Source organism: Entelurus aequoreus, linkage group LG11 (genome assembly GCF_033978785.1).
Source record: "Entelurus aequoreus isolate RoL-2023_Sb linkage group LG11, RoL_Eaeq_v1.1, whole genome shotgun sequence".
Taxonomy (NCBI): Eukaryota; Metazoa; Chordata; class Actinopteri; order Syngnathiformes; family Syngnathidae; genus Entelurus; species Entelurus aequoreus.
The window spans coordinates 17,825,896-17,845,895 of NC_084741.1; the positions used below are offsets into that span (position 1 = coordinate 17,825,896).

General features: G+C 35.1%; 1 protein-coding gene across 3 annotated transcripts in view; it reads right to left on the reverse strand.

The window, feature by feature from the left end:
* ndufaf6 (NADH:ubiquinone oxidoreductase complex assembly factor 6) overlaps positions 1–20,000 on the reverse strand; it is a 133,426-nt gene that overhangs the window by 31,732 nt on the left and 81,694 nt on the right. The window contains exons 1-2 of one of the 3 annotated variants that reach the window (XM_062062639.1): positions 8,361–8,413; positions 8,191–8,283 (exon numbers count right to left, since the gene is read on the reverse strand). The exons of 1 other annotated variant lie outside the window; for it this stretch is intronic. Coding sequence is in view for 1 of the 2 variants with exons in the window: in XM_062062638.1 (XP_061918622.1) it covers positions 8,191–8,354 (164 nt within the window). In the remaining variant the exon portion in view is untranslated. Of the gene's footprint in view, positions 1–8,190; positions 8,414–20,000 lie in introns of those variants that run through there. One more of the 3 variants, XM_062062638.1, reaches the window with a different exon arrangement.

The following is a 20,000-nucleotide window of genomic DNA, read 5'->3' on the forward strand; positions in this document are numbered from 1 at the left end:
TGCCATGGCCCCTGCTTATTTCAGCAAGACAATGCCAAGCCACGTGTTACATCAACGTGGCTTAATAGTAAAAGAGTGCGGGTACTAGACGGGCCTGCCTGTAGTCCAGACCAATGTTCCCTCTAATTGTTCATGTGTGTGAGCAAATGCACAAACTCCCTGAGCATTCAGTGGAGCACATGTGAGCAACATCAGATGTGCACACTGTGGCCACACCAGCAGCACACCTGTCCCAAACCTGACTAAATAACAATTTAAATGTTTTATTCAAATAATTTTCTGATAAGTGATTTTGCCCCCTTACAATGACAATAACAAAAAAACCTGTGTTTCATGACTTATGTGCTAGTATTGTATGTCTGGCTGCGGGTCCTGCCTTTAAAAGAAATGTTACCCCTTTCAGAGATTACATTTAGTTCCTGTAACTTTCTGTCTGTAAAACACATGTTTTTATTAGCATTTATGAAATCTAGTGACAATATATCATGAATAATATCCTTAGATTAACATTCTTAATAAATGGCAGTAAAATAAGCACACATCTGATTGTGGAGTCAGTATTACAACCTGGCATTTACACATTGTGTGGCGTTGGGGTTGTCCCACTTTGTGTGGCCATAAACGCAGCACTGGCTAAGTGCCATGAGTGCGTGTGTTGGTGCAGGTGAGCGAGCGAGTGGCTTCTGTTGAAACGACGGATGACAAAGTTGGTTTAAGCCTGGTTTGTATGGCAGAAAATTACCAGTTTTTATAGATACAAGTTTTTTTTACTCATGTTTTTGGTGTGGTTACAAACAGTTTTGCTCAATAAAGTGATTGATGGAATTCCTGTCCGTAAAGTGTCTCGACAGACGATAATTGAACTGTGTTGACAAAGATTGTTTTATTCATTGGGGCCACTCTTGTTGTCACCTGTCACTCACAGAGTTGCATTGCAAAATCATACAGAATAAATTGTAATGTGTTTATTTTGTTTAAAGTTCAGATGGGATTTTTGATTTCCTGCGTGGCATTAATTTGCAGTGCGCTGAGGACGCGTGAGCGGTGCGCAATTGCGCAGGCGCGCACCTTAGAGGGAACGTTGGTCCAGACCTGTCTCCCATTGAAAATGTGTGGTGCAATATGAAGCCTAAAATAACACAACGGAGACCCCCAGACTGTTGAACAACTTAAGCTGTACATCAGGGGTCACCAACGCGGTGCCCGCGGGCACCAGGTCGCCCGTAAGGACCAGATGAGTCGCCCGCGGGCCTGTTCTAAAAAAACAAAAACAAAAAAAAAATTTTTTTTTTTTTTTTTTTAAATTAAATCTACATAGAAAAAACACAAGATACACTTTCAATCAGTGCATCAACCCAAACAATCCCCCCCCCCATGCACACGCATCCACACCCACTCACACAAAAGGGGTTATTTCTTTCTGCTACCAATATTCTGGTTCCCACAACATAGACAACACATCTGTAAGGGACACAGTCCCTGAAGCACACATGATTGTATAGGCTGCTGGTCCATTAACATTTTCATTAATTACTATTTTTTATTTAATTATTTTTATATTGTTTTACTTTCTTTTTTATCCAAGAAAATGTTTTTTATTTATTTATCTTATTTTATTTTATTTTTTAAAAAAGGGCCTTATCTTCAACAGACCAGGTTGTCAATGAAATTAGATTTGTTTAAAGGGTTTTTTAAACCAGGCCCAGTCCAGATAATGTCCAAGTCGGACTCAGCAACACACACCTTCATTCATGTACACAGAAAAAAATTAGGGAACACAACAGATTGCATATAATTTATAAACAAAATTACATTTTCAAAATAAGCATTTACGTACAGTCCAGATTATGTCCAGGTCTCTCAAATTAGGGAACACAACAACAGATATCATATAATCTATAAACAGAATTATACTTTCAAAATAAGCCTTTGAGGACTTCTCATCTTTTTTTAAATGTTTTTTGGCATCATTATCGTTTTCAACCATGTAACTTTCTAAAGTTAGAAAATACTGAATACATGTTTTAAAGAAAGTAATACTAAGTGAATATCTGTTTTTGGCCTTAAAAATAAACATTTTACCGAGTACTATAATTAAATTGACTAAATCATGATTGTCAATGAACTCTCCTAAAATAACAGAAACCACATTAAGCTTCATAAACAAACCAATCCTTAAACACATTTTTTCAACTTCCACCCAAAACAAAAACACAATATGACAATACCAAAACAGATGCAGGGTGGATTCAGGCTCCTGACAACAAAATCGGCAATCATCTGACTCTGTCATATTCCATAATTTTAACATTTTCCCTGTGGGTAAGAAGTTATAAATAATTTTAATTTGAAAATAACGATTTTGCACATCGATAGAGGTTTTATAGATTAGTTTGAATATGGCATCCCATGGCAACGGGCAGTCAAAAAAGTCCTCCCATTTTCCATTTGTGTTGTATGAGGCAGCCTTCAAAGATTTCTTTATTAAATAAAAATTATATATTTTTCTATTTATTTTAGTTCCTTTTTGCCAACTAGAATTTCTTATTAGAGGTTTACAAACTAATAATTTAGTAGTTCCATAATTAATTATTTGTTTCCATCTTTTCCCAATTACTCCAGTTAGTTGATAAAATGAAAAGCTTGAGCAAGCATCACCATACATAGCTCTAAATTCATCATACTTCATAATTTTACCATTCTCATTGATAATATCATTGACAAAAATTATTCCTCTTTCAAACACATTTTTCCAAAAGAAAGGCTTTCCATCTATTACAATATTAGAGTTCATCCATATTAACTGCTGCAAAATATTGTCTCTTTTTTCTGGCACATAAAATTGAAAACACCACTATGAGTGGATTGTTTCCTTTATAAACCCCGCCATGTTTCCCAGCAGACTCTCTGGGAGGGGATCACTTGTAAAAAAGGATACAATTTCTTTTGATACAGTACATGTTTTTTGTCCAACAACACTCAATGTTTAAAAACATCTTTGGAACAATTGATGCTTTTAAAGACAGACACATAGCTTCAAGGTTGAGAAGTTCCGGCCCCCATATTCATACTCTTTGTACAAAACCTTTCTTTTAATCTTTTCTGGTTTGCCGTTCCAGACAAAATCGAAGACCCTCCGCTCATAAATCTTAAAAAAGTTTTGTGATGGAGCTGGTAATGACAAAAACAAATAAATAAATTGAGGAATAATTAACGAGTTGGCAATAGACATTTTACCATACAAGGTTAGGGATTTCCCTTTCCATAATTGCATAATTTTGTCCAGCTTTCTTAGTCGATTATCATAATTTACTGAGCCTAGATCTTCCAGAAGACAACAACACCAAGTATGTTAACTGGTCCATCTGTCCACAAAACAGGCACTTTGCATTCCATTCGAAAGGACGTTCCCTTTAGATTTCCGATCCTTAACATTTTACATTTATCATAATTAAGCTTAAGGCCAGATTGCTGTGAAAATATGTCCAAAAGATTAAGAAGGTTCCGCAAACAATGAGGAAAAATCTTATCTTTGTGAATCAGCCTTTTCTGACATGAACTTCATCAAGAACAAACACAGAACACGCCTCACTGATGCACATCTGCAAGACTCACTCAGAGTTGCAGTGTCAAGTTACACACCAGAGTACAACACACTAGTTAACAGCATGCAATGCCAGGCTTCCCACTAACTGACAAATAAACAGATAACAGATTTGGTGTCCAGTTCAAAGTGTGACATGATTTAAAAATTTGAGAGTTTACTTTTGTATTTTACATGAGTTATTATTTGTACAAACATGGTGCAAAGTAATTCATGATTTGTTAAAAAAAAATGTTAGTGGCTAGCTAGTTAAAATGGGATATTGTGATTTCACAAGACTGTCTTAGAAGTGATCATTTGAAAATGTTCAATTTGAAAAATGTGCACTTAGAGAAAATATAAAAATAAAGTGTTGCATATTGATATTGATCTGTTTCTATATATATTTATTGTGAGAAATCATTAAGATGATCAGTGTTTCTACAAAGATAAATATCATTAATTATTAATAATAACAGAGTTAAAGGTAAATTGAGCAAATTGGCTACTTCTGGCAATTTATTTAAGTGTGTATCTAACTGGTAGCCCTTCGCAGTAATCAGTACCCAAGAAGTAGCCCTTGGTTTCAAAAAGGTTGGTGACCCCTGCTGTACATCAAGCAAGAATGGGAAAGAATTCCACCTGAGAAGCTTCAAAAATGTGTCTCCTCAGTTCCCAAGCGTTTACTGAGTTGTTAAAAGGAAAGGCCATGTAACACAGTGGTGAACATGCCCTTTCCCAACTACTTTGGCACGTGTTGCAGCCATGAAATTCTAAGTTAATTATTATTTGCAAAAAAAAATTAAGTTTATGAGTTTGAACATCAAATATCTTGTCTTTGTAGTGCATTCAATTGAATATGGGTTGAGAAGGATTTGCAAATCATTGTATTCCGTTTATATTTACATCCAACACAACTTCCCAACTCATATGGAAACGGGGTTTGTATATATATATATATATATATATATATATATATATATATATATATATATATATATATATATATATATATATATATATATATATATATATATATATATATATAAATAAATTACTGTACAGATAAATATATTGCACTTTTGCATATCCATCCATCCATTTTCTACCGCTTATTCCCTTCGGGGTCGCGGGGGGCGCTGGAGCCTATCTCAGCTACAATCGGGCGGAAGGCGGGGTACACCCTGGACAAGTCGCCACCTCATCGCAGGGCCAACACAGATAGACAGACAACATTCATGCATCCACGTTTATGGATGTATGTTATATTGTCTTTTATATTCCAGCGAGTTAATCCATTTTTGGGGGGGAATTGAGGGGAATATTATGATGCGTTCAAGAGTCTTACGGTCTGAGGAAAGAAGCTGTTACAGAACCCGGAGGTTCTGCTACGTAGGCTGCGGAACCTCTTTCTAGAGTCCAGCAGTGAAAACAGTCCTTGGTGGGGGTGGGAGGAGTCTTGTTACCGTTTTTCCATTTACAGTATAAAACCTAAAAACGACTAGCGTAGATTTTCCTGTACAAAAAACAGTGGTATATTTTTTTTTTCTCAATTGCTAGTAATATGCTGTAAAAAAACACAATAAATGTCACCATAAATATTTTTTTCAGTCTGCAATTTGATGGAATAACTGGCTTTGGAATCATAAATCAAGGAGATTTTTAAGTATTTATTTAAATTTTGACAAAAAAATTGTTTGGAAAGAACTAGAGATGTCCGATAATATCGGCAGTCCGATATTATCGGCTGATAAATGCTTTAAAATGTAATATCGGAAATTATTGGTATGTGTTTCAAAAAGTAAAATTTATGACTTTTTAAAACGCCGCTGTATGGAGTGGTACACGGACGTAGGGAGAAGTACAGAGCGCCAATAAACCTTAAAGGCACTGCCTTTGCGTGCCGGCCCAATCACATAATATCTACGGCTTTTCACACACACAAGTGAATGCAAAGCATACTTGGTCAAAAGCCATACAGGTCACACTGAGGGTAGCCGTATAGACAACTTTAACACTGTTACAAATATGCGCCACACTGTGAACCCACACCAAACAAGAATGACAAACACATTTCGGGAGAACATCCGCACCGTAACACAACATAACAAATACCCAGAACCCCTTGCAGCACTAACTTTTCTGGGACGCTACATTATACACTCCCCAATACCCCCCACCCCCCACCTCAACCTCCTCATGCCCCTCTCAGGGAGAACATGTCCCAAATTCCAAGCTGCTGTTTTGAGGCATGTTAAAAAAAAATAATGCACTTTGTGACTTCAATAATAAATATGGCAGTGCCATGTTGGCATTTTTTTCCATGACTTGAGTTGATTTATTTTGGAAAACCTTGTTACATTGTTTAATGCATCCAACGGGGCATCACAACAAAACTAGGCATAATAATGTGTTAATTCCACGACTGTATATATCGGTATCAGTTGATATCGAAATCGGTAATTTAGAGTTGGACAATATCGGATATCGGCCAAAAAGCCATTATCGGACATCTCTAGAAAGAACACCTCCCTGGGGTCCTACTACTAGGCCACGGGCTTCTCCGCTTAGGCCAGGGGTCAGCAACCCAGCATGCGGCTCTTTAGTGCCGCCCAAGTGGCTCCCTGGAGCATTTTTAAAAAAGGATTGGAAATGGAAAATGATGGGGGGGGAAATAATAGTTTTGTTTTAGTATGGTTTTTGTTTGAGGACAAACATGACACAAACCTTCCCAACTGTTAGAAAGCCCACTGTTGAATATGTTTGTGTGTATGCTTCACTGATGACAGTATTTGGTGAACATCGTTTTGTCCTACTAATTTTGGCGGTTCTTGGACTCACCGTAGTGTGGACAGTGACGCAACAGTTTGTTTACATGTAAAATCTTCCACTCCTTTGTCTCATTTTGTCCACCAAAAGTTTTATGCTGTGCGTGAATGCACAAAGGTGAGCTTTGTTGATGTTATTGACTTGTTGGAGTGCTAATCAGGCATATTTGGTCAGTGCATGACTGCAAGCTAATCAATGCTAACATGCTATTTAGGCTAGCTATACGTACATATTGCATCATTATGCCTCGTTTGTAGGTATATTTGAGCTCATTTACTTCCTTTACTTCTTTCCTCTTTGTATATAATTTAGTTTTGCATGTCTCATGACACATTATCTGTATGTTATATTGGCTGCATTTCTGATAGTTGTTTGAGTGCCATGTTGTTCCAGACAACAGCAAACGTTACATAGCTTGCCAAAGATTGCAATACATAAATAGATAAATAAATAAAGATTGTAATAAACCCACTAAAAGAAGACAGCCTGCCGTTTCCTTTAACTTTAACACATCTATACCTTTGGCCATTCTAAGACAGTCATTTCCAGGAGTTATCTCACCTTCTGAGAAGCCTCTGATTTACTAATGGTTTCTAATGTTGTAAAAATGTGTAGAATAAATATTACATTTAAACATTTCTGTCAACGAAGATTTGCTTCAGCCTGCGACACATAGTCATTTTGATAGTAGGCTAATATAGCTAATATAGACACTTATGTCATGTGTTGCCTTCATTATAAGACTTATAGACTTTCAAAGTCATTTTGATAGAAGGCTAATATAGCTAATATAGACACTTACATCATGTGTTGCCTTCATTATAACACTTATATAAGACTTTTAACGTTATTTTGATAGTAAGCTAATATAGACACTTGCATCATGTGTCTTCATTATAACACTTATGTAAGACTTTTAAAGTAATTTTGATAGTAGGCTAATATAGCTAATATGGACACTTACATCATGTGTTGCCTTCATTTTAACACTTATGTAAGATTTTTAAAGTCATTTTGTTTGTAGGTTATTATAGCTAATATAGACACTTATGTCATGTGTTGCCTTCATTATAAGACTTATAGACTTTTAAAGTCATTTTGATAGTACGCTAATATAGCTAATATAGACACTTACATCATGTGTTGCCTTCATTATAACACTTATGTAAGACTTTTAAAGTCATTTTGATAGTAAGCTAATATAGCTAATATAGACACTTACATCATGTGCTGCCTTCATTATAACACTTATATAAAACTTTTAAAGTCATTTTGATAGTAGGCTAATATAGCTAATATGCACACTTACATCATGTGTTGCCTTCATTATAACATTTATATAAAACTTTTAAAGTAATTTTGATAGTAGGCTAATATAGCTAATATGCACACTTACATCATGTGTTGCCTTCATTATAACACTTTTATAAGACTTTTAAAGTCATTTGGACTTGTCCAGGGTGTACCCCGCCTTCCGCCAAAATGCAGCTGAGATAGGCCCCAGCGACCCCCCGCGACCCCAAAAAGGGACAAGCGGTAGTAAATGGATGGATGGAAAGTCATTTTGATAGTAGGCTAATGTAGCTAATATGGACACTTACATCATGTGTTGCCTTCATTATAACACTTATATAAGACTTTTAATCTTTAGCGGCTCCAGACGGATTAGTTATTAGTATATTTGGTATATCTAATATGGCTCTTTCAATGTTTAGGGTTGGCGACCACTGCTTTTAAATAGATGAGCTACTTTCGCTAACAAGACTCGTTTAGCCCACCTGACGAGCTCCAAGCAGAACTTCTCGTTTTGTGGCGCTGTCGCGCTGGCTGCGGCCCTCACGCTCCGAAACTCGCTGCCGGGAGAAGTTTTTCTTTGGACGGGGAAAAACAGCGCATGTTTACCGCACGCCAGTCCGTGTTTGACACTTATGCTTGCTGCCATGTTTACCCTTCAACTTCCGCCTTTTTCTTCTTCTACTACTTGACGGCTCATCACGTTGACACTGCCAACTAGTGGCGGCACTGAGTAACATGTGTTTTATGAGGATTTATTTTGTACTTATATCATCGAGTTTTTTTGTTTTTTTTAATCCCTTACCTGAATTTAGTTTTTCGTGGCTCCACACCCTTTTTGTACACTTACGTACGACTAGCGGAACGTTACATTTAATCACATGTTGGACATGCCGCAATGAAACTGGAAATATGTGTGAAGTTGCCCTCCCCCCCTGGTCAAAACCTCCCCAAATGTGTCCCAGTCGTTTGTGCTGGTTTGTGCTGCAAAAAAAATGGTCTAACTATCATAGTTTTTCAGTAATTAACGTTTTATATTTATTGGTAATAACTTGTAGTTAACGTGTTATCAATCATATCTAGACCCCCCCTTCCACCGCCACCCCCCACCCCCCAACAATGTCAAAATTCCCCCAAACATGTCCCATTCGTTTGTACTACATTTGTGCTGCAAACATTTTTTGTCTAACTATAATAGTTTTTTAGATTATTAACGTTTTGTGATTCACCTGTGTTATTATTATTATCATTATTATTATTATTATTATTATTATTATTCTCCCCCTTGGATTGCCTTTTTGCGGGCCTTAACATATATGAAAACTCATTTTTATTTTGGCAAAAAAATTGGATGGGTCTTGAACACTAACAATCAAAAATGGCTCTACAGCGCCCCCCTTAAAATTTAAACAAATTGGCCCAGTTTCATTATGGTTGTAATTTTTCAAATTATTCATGAGTTAGTTAATTAAAAATGAAAATAATACTAACTAAACTTGGTTTATATTTTAAGTATGTTTCATGCTTAGTTTGAGAGCTTCTAATATTTTAGATCAGGGTGTCTAAATGTGTTCTTACTTATTTTATGACTTACAATGCATTTAAAAAAAAAAGAAAAACATGTGTTCTTGTCTCACATGTCAAGTATGTAAAATTGTATTTTCAAAAAATGCTAAAACGGATATTTTATATATATATATATATATATATATATATATATATATATATATATATATATATATATATATATATATATATATATATATATTTTTTTTTAACTTTGTGTAATAGGAGACTAAGTTTTTTTTGTTTTTTTTTTACAGTGTAAGAAACTATTAATGTTCAGTCACACTTAACAGTATTTATTATGGTTATTGTCATTTTTAAGATTAATTCATGAAATTATTATTATTTAATTTTTTCATTAACTAACTAAACTTTGTTTATATTCTAAGTATATTTCATCTTTATTTTGAGAGCTTCTAATACTTTAGATCAGGGTGTCTAAACGTCTTCTTACTTATTTTAATACTTACAATGCATAAAAAAAAAAGAAAAACATTCTCGTCTCACACAGGGATTTTGAATGATAGGCAAAATTATACAAAAATGTCAAGTATGGGGGGACATTTGAAATAATTTTTTATTTTAAAAAAAATGCTAAAACAGATTATATATATATATATATATATATATATATATATATATATATATATATATATATATATATATATATATATATATATATATATATATAAACAACTTTGTGTAATAGGTGACCAAGTAAATTATTATCATCAGTTTAAAAAGGTCAGCTTTTTCTCATTACATTCCAATTTGTTTGCTCTTTTTTTCTTGCATTTTTACTGTTTTGTTTTTTTTACCGTGTAAGAATCACGGAAATAATTACGTTAATAAGGCGTTTGTTTAAATGCATAACCTAGTATGTAAAAAATTCTGCCTGTTGGAAAATATTATTGTTCAGTCACACATGTAACAGTGTTCATTATGGTTGCTGTAATTTTTCAAATTAATTCATAAAATTATTATTAAATTTTTTCATTAACTAACTAACATTTGTTAATATTTTAAGCATATTTCATATTTATTTTGAGAGCTTCTAATATTTTAGATAAGAGTGATTACTTATTTTATGACTCACAATGCATAAAAAACATGTCAAGTATGGGGGGACCTTTTAAATATTTTTTTATTTTAAAAAAAAAAGCTAAAACAGATAGGGTGTTTCGGGTCTTAATCAAACACCCTCTCCCGGGTGACCCAGCCGAGGGTGATCAGTCCCTCGACTTGTGTCCAGGTAGCGCTCCATGCCACGCGTCCCCCCTCCGACGGTCTGCCCCGGGGTTGCGCCGGTGGTGCTTGGAGGTTCCAGGCACTGTGGGGAATGTCCGGGCCTGGGTCCTCCTCCGTCTCATCAGGGCCGTACAAGGTACTGGCCCTGTGCGTTGCACCACGGGTTTCCTCAGGCAGCCTATCTTGATCTTATGTGTTTTCAGGGTTTTTCGCAGCGTTATATGGGTGCTCCATTGCAGGAGCTGCAGCTTGGGATGCTACCCCTCCCTGCCCCGGTTGCCGTCTTTCCAGGCTGTCAACTGTCTCTCCAGTTGTCACCACTCTTTCGAGGTTGTCATCCAGCCTCTTCCTGGAAGTCAATGGCGATGCCATACTGGATCGGTTTCCTAATACACCTTACACCTTATATATATACACATATATATATATACATATATATATACACATATATATATATACATATATATATATATATATATATATATATACATATATATATATATATATATATATATATATATATATATACATATATATAGACATATATATACATATATATATATACATATATATATATATATATATACATATATATATATACATATATATATACATATATATATATATATACATATATATATATATATATACATATATATATATATATACATATATATATATATATACATATATATATATATATACATATATATATATATATACATATATATACATATATATATATATATCCATCCATCCATTTTCTACCGCTTATTCCCTTCGGGGTCGCGGGGGCGCTGGAGCCTATCTCAGCTACAATCGGGCGGAAGGCGGGGTACACCCTGGACAAGTCGCCACCTCATCGCAGGGCCAACACAGATAGACAGACAACATTCACACTCACATTCACACACTAGGGCCAATTTTACTGTTGCCAATCAACCTATCCCCAGGTGCATGTTTTTGGAGGTGGGAGGAAGCCGGAGTACCCGGAGGGAACCCACGCAGTCACAGGGAGAACATGCAAACTCCACACAGAAAGATCCCGAGGCCGGGATTGAACTCACGACTACTCAGGACCTTCGTATTGTGAGGCAGACGCACTAACCCCTCTGCCACCGTGCTGCCCTATATATATATATATATATATATATATATATATATATATATATATATATATATATATATATATATATATATATATATATATATATATATATATATATATATATCCATCCATTTTCTACCGCTTATTCCCTTCGGGTCGCGCTGGAGCCTATCTCAGCTACAATCGGGCGGAAGGCGGGGTACACCCTGGACAAGTCGCCACCTCATCGCAGGGCCAACACAGATAGACAGACAATATATATATATACATATATGTATTTATTTTTTAAACTTTGTGTAATAGGTGACTAGGTAAATTATTATCATCAGTTTAAAAATGTCAGCTTTTTTTCATTACATTCCAATTGTTTTGCTCTTTTTTCTTACGTTTTATATTTCATCTTTATTTTGAGAGCTTCTAATATTTTAGATCAGGGTGTATAAACGTCTTCTTGCTTATTTTATGACTTACAATGCATAAAAAAAGAAAAACATGTGTTCTTGTCTCACATAGGGGTTTTGAATGATAGGCAAAATTATTTAAAAATGTCAAGTATGCGGGGACCTTTTAAATATCTTTTTATTTTCAAAAAATGCTAAGAACAGATATCATTTATATAAAAAAAATTAAAATAAAAAAACGTTGTGTAATAGGTGACTAAGTAAATTATTATTATCAGTTTAAACATGTCAGCTTTTCTCATTACATTCCAATTTTTTTGCTTTTTATTTTTACTGTTGTTGTTTTTTTATAGTGTAATAAACACGGTAATAATTACGTTAATAATGCGATTGTTTGCCTGCATAACCTAGTGTGTCAAAAATTCTGCCTGTAGGAAAATATTAATGTTCAGTCACCCATTTAACAGTGTTTATTATGGTTGTTTTAATTTGTCAAATTAATTCATAAAATTATTTAAAAAAATAAATTTTTCATTAATTAACTAAACTTTGGTTATATTTTAAGTATATTTTATCTTCATTTTGAAAGCTTCTAATATTTTAGATCAGGGGTGTCTAAACTTTTTCCACCAAGGGAAAAGTCAAGTATAGGGGGTGGCATAGTTGATATATATATATATATATATATATATATATATATATATATATATATATATATATATATATATATTTTTTTTTTTTTTTTTTTTTTTTTTTTTTGAAATACTAAAACAGATATTAAATCTGTTTAAAGACACAACTTTGTGTTATAGGTGACTAAGTATATAATTATTAACAGTTTAAAAATGTCAACTTTTTCCTATAACATTCCATTTTTTGCTCTTTTTTTCTTGCATTTTTACTGTTGATTTTTATATAGATATTTTATTATTTTAATAAACACTTTTTCTAAAAAAGAATTAAGACACGTTATGTATATTTGCACAAAGTATCGCCGATAGCAGCCGGAATTTTACTTGGTATCGGATCGGAGATAAAATCAGTGTTATCGCACATCACTGAGATGTGCAGAATAATATATATGTGCAGAACCTAAGCCTGTTTTAATCAGAATACTCACTAAAAGTAATATTCTGCTGATGCAACCGGGAGACACCGTCTGCTCCCCAGGGTGTGTTCACATATTTGTGGCCCAACACTGCGCCCACAGGTATGGAACACCAGCATAAACAATCACAGACAATTGGGTGGAACTCAGCCTTCGAATAATTCAATGAATGAGAAGCTCCGCCTCCTGCTGGGTGCAAACATCCGAGAAAGGACAAGGAGAGATGGCAGCAACAGAGTAATGGAAATCATTCCAAAGACTTTTGTTGTATGTGAATGGCGTTTTCCAATGAAAATACTGCAATGGGTGAGGGCCGACATCCGGGCAACTGAGCTACATACGGGTTCTTCGAGCCATAGCAACCAGACTGGCGTTGAAAACAAACCGTTGCCATTACTCTTTAACCTGTCGACCTACGCTGGTTAAACCCGTCATTCTGCCTCCAAAATGCCGAAAAACTGTGTTGTTTTTGGTTGTGCTAACCACAACTGGAAACAGGGAAAACAAAGGTTGTATTTTGTTCTGCCAAAGCGTGATATAAGCCCACAGAGACGAGACAAATGGCTCGCAGCTTTACACCGGGAAAACGAGGACGGTTCTCACTGGAGTCCCCCAAAGTCCCGGGTCGTGTGTTCGGATCACTTCGTTTCTGGTAAATATAAGGAACAAAAATCCACCTTCTTAACCACAACTTGGCTATACCGTCCGTGCTAATGTTGTACTTGTTGAATTTGTACCTTATAACGTTCGACAGCTGAAGTTGTTGTTGTACAAAAATAACATGCGGTATATACTATATAGTCTATAGCCTAGCTAGCTATTTTCGAAAACCGGACAACGAGAGGATACCAAAGGCAGCGTTAAGATGGACACCACCGGAAAAACGTAAGCCAGGGCGGCCAAAGAACACCTGGCGAAGAACAGTTGAAGGGGAGCTGAAAGAGATGAAGCTTACATGGGGCGAGGCACAGAGACGCGCACAGCAGCGAGATGAATAGCGTCGAGTCGTCAAAGCCTTATTTCCCATCCAGGAAGAAGAGGATTAAGTTAAGTAAGTAATATACTATATAGTCTATAGCCTAGCTAGCTATTTTCGAAAACCGGTTTCGTTTAAATTTGCACTTAACAGTTGGGTTTTTAAAAACCAATAAACCCTATAATTGTCATGTTGCCATTCAATACATGTAGCCCTCAAATCTCTCAATATTTTATACACTAACACTTGATCTTGTTGTTGATAACTTCCGCGTCTCTTTCTTGATCTTGTTGTTGATAACTTCCGCGTCTCTTTCTTAGTAGCGCGCAGGCTAAGCTAACTATCAAGCTAAGCTAAGCCTGAGAAGCTTTAAAGTTCACTGAGACGAGTCTGACGCAAATAATACATTTTCGTTTTTTCACACGATATGCGAATAAGTAAAAATGCGTAAATGAAGGATTTAACGCCGACTTCCAAGCCACAACGCTCGTTAAATGCTTTTTCTGTCAATGCTGTGTTCGCTGTGAGCTGGTTTGTTTTCAACGAATTCCCGGTTTCTAGGGGATTGGTAGGCGGAAGTGACGTAGGTCCGCCCTCACCCATACTGTAAGAATTTGTTTTACCACAGTGCCATCTGCTGGACAGGCGGATACACAGCTCCACTAAATCAGGGATGTCAAACTGGTTTTCATTGAGGGCCACATGGCTGCCATCAGAGGGCCGCTTGTAACCTGTGTTGGGTTAGTTACTGAAAACCAGTAACTAGTTACAGTTACTAGTTACTTTATTTCAAAAGTAACTCAGTTACTAACTCAGTTACTTACACCAAAAAGTAATGCGCTACTGTGAAAAATAACTATAGTTACTTATATATTTTTTTTTAATTATTATATATTTTTAAGGCCCCCTTTAATGCCCTTTTAGCCTTCATTTCAGTACTGTTATTGCACTGGAGAATAATACAATCTGTTGATCAACTTGACATGCATTTGCATCACTGAACTCTGCTGAATTTGTTTCAGGCCAGAACAAATTGACAAAACTATTTTAAATAGCTTCAACATAACATACATAAGTAACAAACAGCATAATAACAACATAGCTGTAAAGCAAGGAAGGCACACACTACATACACAAAGCCTAACCAGGCGTTTTTTCTCTCAAGGAATTCTGAAATAAAATCATGTCTGAAGCCCAGAACACTACACACTTCCCCAGTTTTAGTTTAGAGATAAGGAAAGATTGGCCTGGCCCACTAGGATCCCTCTTTATGTTTGTGAACTTTATAGTCTATACATTTAGAGTGATGTGATAATCAAACACTCTAGAAGTCTAGAATGAAAGAGTATATAAGAGAATTGACAGTGTGTGTACCTCTAGTGCGCAGTGCCTCGTTAAAATCCAGCCGCTGTTGCTTAGGAGGTGAAGTGTGTCTCTCTTTACTAGCTTCGTCGAAGCATGTTGCTTTTGTAGCTGTTTCAGCAGATTTGAATTGCTAGGATAGGATTTTTGATCCAAGACACAACTTACATTTAACTAAAATGTTCTTTTCTTTGTGGTCGACAAAAGAAAAGTAGTGAGAATATCTCCCTGTCAAGAAACTCGGCTTCGGGCTTCGCCATGTTTTGTTAGTAAACACAGACACGTCCCCTCTCACACACACACACACACATACACACAGACAGCGCGCGGCGCACCTCTTCCTTGTCGCCTCTTCTGCAGCGCTCCAATAAAACACACTCAGATCTTCTCAGTTTCTAGCCGATACTACATAAAAAATAACGTAAAATAACACAGTAACGCATCATGTAGTAACGGTAACTGACTTACTGAATATGAAAAATAACGCGTTAGATTTTTATTTACCGGCAAAAGTAACGGCGTTACAATAAGCAGTGTTGGTCCCAACACTGCTTGTAACAGCGAATAATGTATGAATTTGCCTCTGGATTTCATTATTAATTATATAAATTGTTCAAAGTAGATTGTCGACTTTACAGTAAAAACATTACATTTACAAAATGTGAATGTAAAATATAGTGTTGTTACGGTAAATGGAAAAACAGTACCACTGTTTTTTTTTTGGAGGGGTGGGGGGGGGGGTTAAGGAAAAATCTGGCAGCTTAGTTGCCAGAATTTTTGTGTTAAATTTACATTGGTTTTTACAACATTATATTGTCAATGGAAAAAGAGTACAAGTTCTTTTTCTTTATTCTGGAAAATTAGCTGCCAGTTTTTCTACCGTAAAAACAAACCTAGCGTCTTTCCATTTACAGTAATACACCGTTAAAAACAACAACCGTAGATTTTACTGTCAAAAACTGGCAGCTCAGTTAACAAACAGTAGTAGTTTTTTTTTATTTACAGTAATATGCTGCAAAGAACAACATAAAATGTATTGTCATTTTTATTAATTTAATGGGTAGTTTGCTGTAAAGTTAAGTATTTTTATTTAGACAAAACCATGTTTGGAAAGTACTGTGATGAGGTGGCGACTTGTCCAGGGTGTACCCCACCTTCCGCCCAAATGCAGCTGAGATAGGCTCCAGCACCCCCCGCGACCCCAAAAGGGACAAGCGGTAGAAAATGGATGGATGGATGTTTGGAAAGTATGATAATATACTGTAATATTTGTTGCAATATTGGATGCTATTAAAGTTTAAAATGTATACAATTTCAAGTATTATCACTGTCTGCACAACAGAGGGCGGGCCAAATATTTTGTAACTAGGGCCCCAGAATAATGTAACAATTTTGTTCAACATATTTTAAAAATCTGTTTAAAAAAAACAAAAAAACTTTATTACTTTATTTACCTTTTTTTTTCTTTTTTTTCTTTATTTTTTATTTTTTTTTTTTTTTTTACAAATAATGACTTTATATTGTGTTTAAAAAGTTTAAAATGTATGCAATTTCAACTATTACATATATTTTTTCTATCAAAATGAAATAAAATCTATTTCAATTAGTGAGAAAATATGAAGTACTTTATCGACACATATCATTTCCAGGTGTTTGCGGGCCAGATAAAATGAAGTCGCGGGCCAGATCTGGCCCCCGGGCCTTGAGTTTGACACCTGTGCACTAAATGATCAGTCTGCACAGCAGAGGGCGGGACAAATATTTTGTAAATAGGGCCCCAGAATAATGTAACAATTTTGTTTAACATATTTTAAAAATCTGTTTAAAAAAACAAAAAACAAAAAAAAATGCATTACTTAATTTACCTTTTTAAAAAAATGTATTTATTTTTATTTTTTTTTACAAATGTAGCTGAGATGGGCTCCAGCGCCCCTCGCGACCCCGAAAGGAATAAGCGGTAGAAAATGGATGGATGGATGGACTTTATATTTTGTTTAAAAAGTTTAAAATGTATGCAATTTCAAGTATTACATATATTTTTTCTATCAAAATGAAAAACATCTTTTTCAATTAGTGAGAAAATATGAAGTACTTTATCGACACATATAATTTCCAGGTGTTTGCGGGCCAGATAAAATAATGTCGCGGGCCAGATCTGGCCCCCGGGCCTTGAGTTAGACACTTGGGGCCGTACTTATCAAGCGTCTTAGAATTACTCCTAAGAAGTCTGCTAAGAGTTGACTTGAGAGTAAATAAATTCTTCGCTGAAAGCTGCACTTAAAAGTTAGTTATCAAGCGTCTTACTCACACTTTCAGCGAAGTGTAGGACTGAATCTTAAGTGTCACACTCAGAGCTGAATTACGACATTACTATGTGCCGTAAACGCAATTTTAGGTGACGTCATTTCTGTGTCCATAGAAATGACCAATCACGGAAGGGAATCCGTTGTCTAAGAATAAAGAAATATCTTGGAAATATTTAAGTGGACAATGGGAGTGTATATTTTGACAATAAACTACAAAATAATACAAAACAAACTAGTCCCCGCCGGCACTCACGCTACCGCTCCCTCTCTTCTATCGCCCACACACTCACTGACGTCACTCACCTCACGGCCACACACATACGCTACTGTCATAACATTTTCTTTCCAATTCCTTAATTAGGCAACTAATTTGAAACTGATGTGGGTGGCTCTATATATACTAGCCCACTGCAGCCACATGCAGAAATCAACAAGGAATCGAAAAGTATTAAATCTGTGACAAAAATAATATCCGCTCTGTCTAAACGATACCGTTTGATCAGCTGCTCGTCATCAAAAAAAAACAAAAACATTGTTCCGTTCCCTGAACGTTCGCGCACGTCTCTCTCGCCTCAGTGCCATCCCCTGCTGGCAACTCCTAACCACTTAAGACACCTCTGAAGGTCTCTTAAATATCGTGGAGAGTAGGAGTGATTCTTAGACTTAAGAACGTTGATAAAAAGCTTTTATTCTTAAGTTTGAGAGTAGGACTAAATTTCGCAAATTCTCAGGACTTAAGTGTAAAATGGCACTCTAAGAAGCTTGATAAGTACGGCCCCAGGGCACTAAATGATCACTGTCTGCACAACAGAGGGCGGGCCAAATATTTTGTAAATAGGGCCCCAGAATAATGTAACAATTTTGTTCAACATATTTTTAAAAATCTGTTGAAAAAAAACAAAAAAACTTTATTACTTTATTTACCTTTATTTTTTTGTAATTTTTTTTTTTTTTTTTTTTTTTTTTTTTACAAATAATGACTTTATATTTTGTTTAAAAAGTTTAAAATGTATGCAATTTCAAGTACTACATAACAATTTTGTTCAAAATATTTTAAAAATCTGTTCTAAAAAAACAACAACAACATTTTTTTTATTACCGGTACTTTATTTCCCTTTTTTTTTTTCTTTTTTTTTTTTTTACAAATGACTTTATATTTTGTATGGTCTCCTTGCAATTTGCAAACACATTTTTCTGTTCATAAAAATCCATCTAAACAAACAAACTTTTTTTTTTGGAAAACAGCAAATATTATATCCATAGATAACAACAATAATCCCATTTTAGCATAACAACCCCACACGGGTTAAAGAGTTTCCATGAGCAATGAAACAATAATTATGCTAATTGGCAATGCTATTCTGTGTGCTATTATGGTATGCCAACTTTTTGCTCTATTACTTTTTTTTCCTCGTCCTTGTGGCCCTGAATAAACTTTCGTAACGTTCTTTAATTTGTTTTTAATGCCTCAATAAAAAACATTGCTTTTGACACCTGTGCTGTATAGATGTGACGCTGCAAAAAAAAACTGCCAAAATTTAAGATAAAAATATTAGATTTTAGGGGAAAAAAATATTAAAAACTAGTAAAATTGCAGCTAGTTTTACTAAATCAAGATTTGTATATGTAGAAATGAACAGGACTTTTAAGCTATAGTCAGTATTTTATTCTGAAAACAAGCATTGTTACACTTGCACTTCTTAAAGTAAGCATCCTGCAGGATTTTTAAACAAGATTCTGTATGTGGGGAAAACCGAAATATCGAATTTTATTAAAGTTATTTTCTCAATTTGAACATTTTTACAGTGGAATAGACAACATGCTAAAATAGAGATTATGATGTAAAGTCAATGACTAAAAATAAATAAATAGCTCTTAAAATTAGGGAAATTACTATTAAAAAAAATTTTATTAAATTGAATTAAATAATGGCAAGTGGCAAATAATATTTGTAATATTTTTTAATATTAGCAAAGATAATAAAATAGACTTTTGATTAACACTATTAGGGAAGTGTTCATTTAACAAAATGTTTTTAAATGCTTAGTTGCACCTGTGGTGTTGTGTACCGCAGAGGTCAGTGTGTCACTTAGCCCCGCCCACATCCATGTTGACGTCCTGAACAGGAAGGCTCCAAGTCCTCTTTGGACACCGGCCGTCTCCACGGCAACAATCAGGAGGCGATAAGGTGAAGTGGAAAGTGGGCGAATGCAAGGTGTC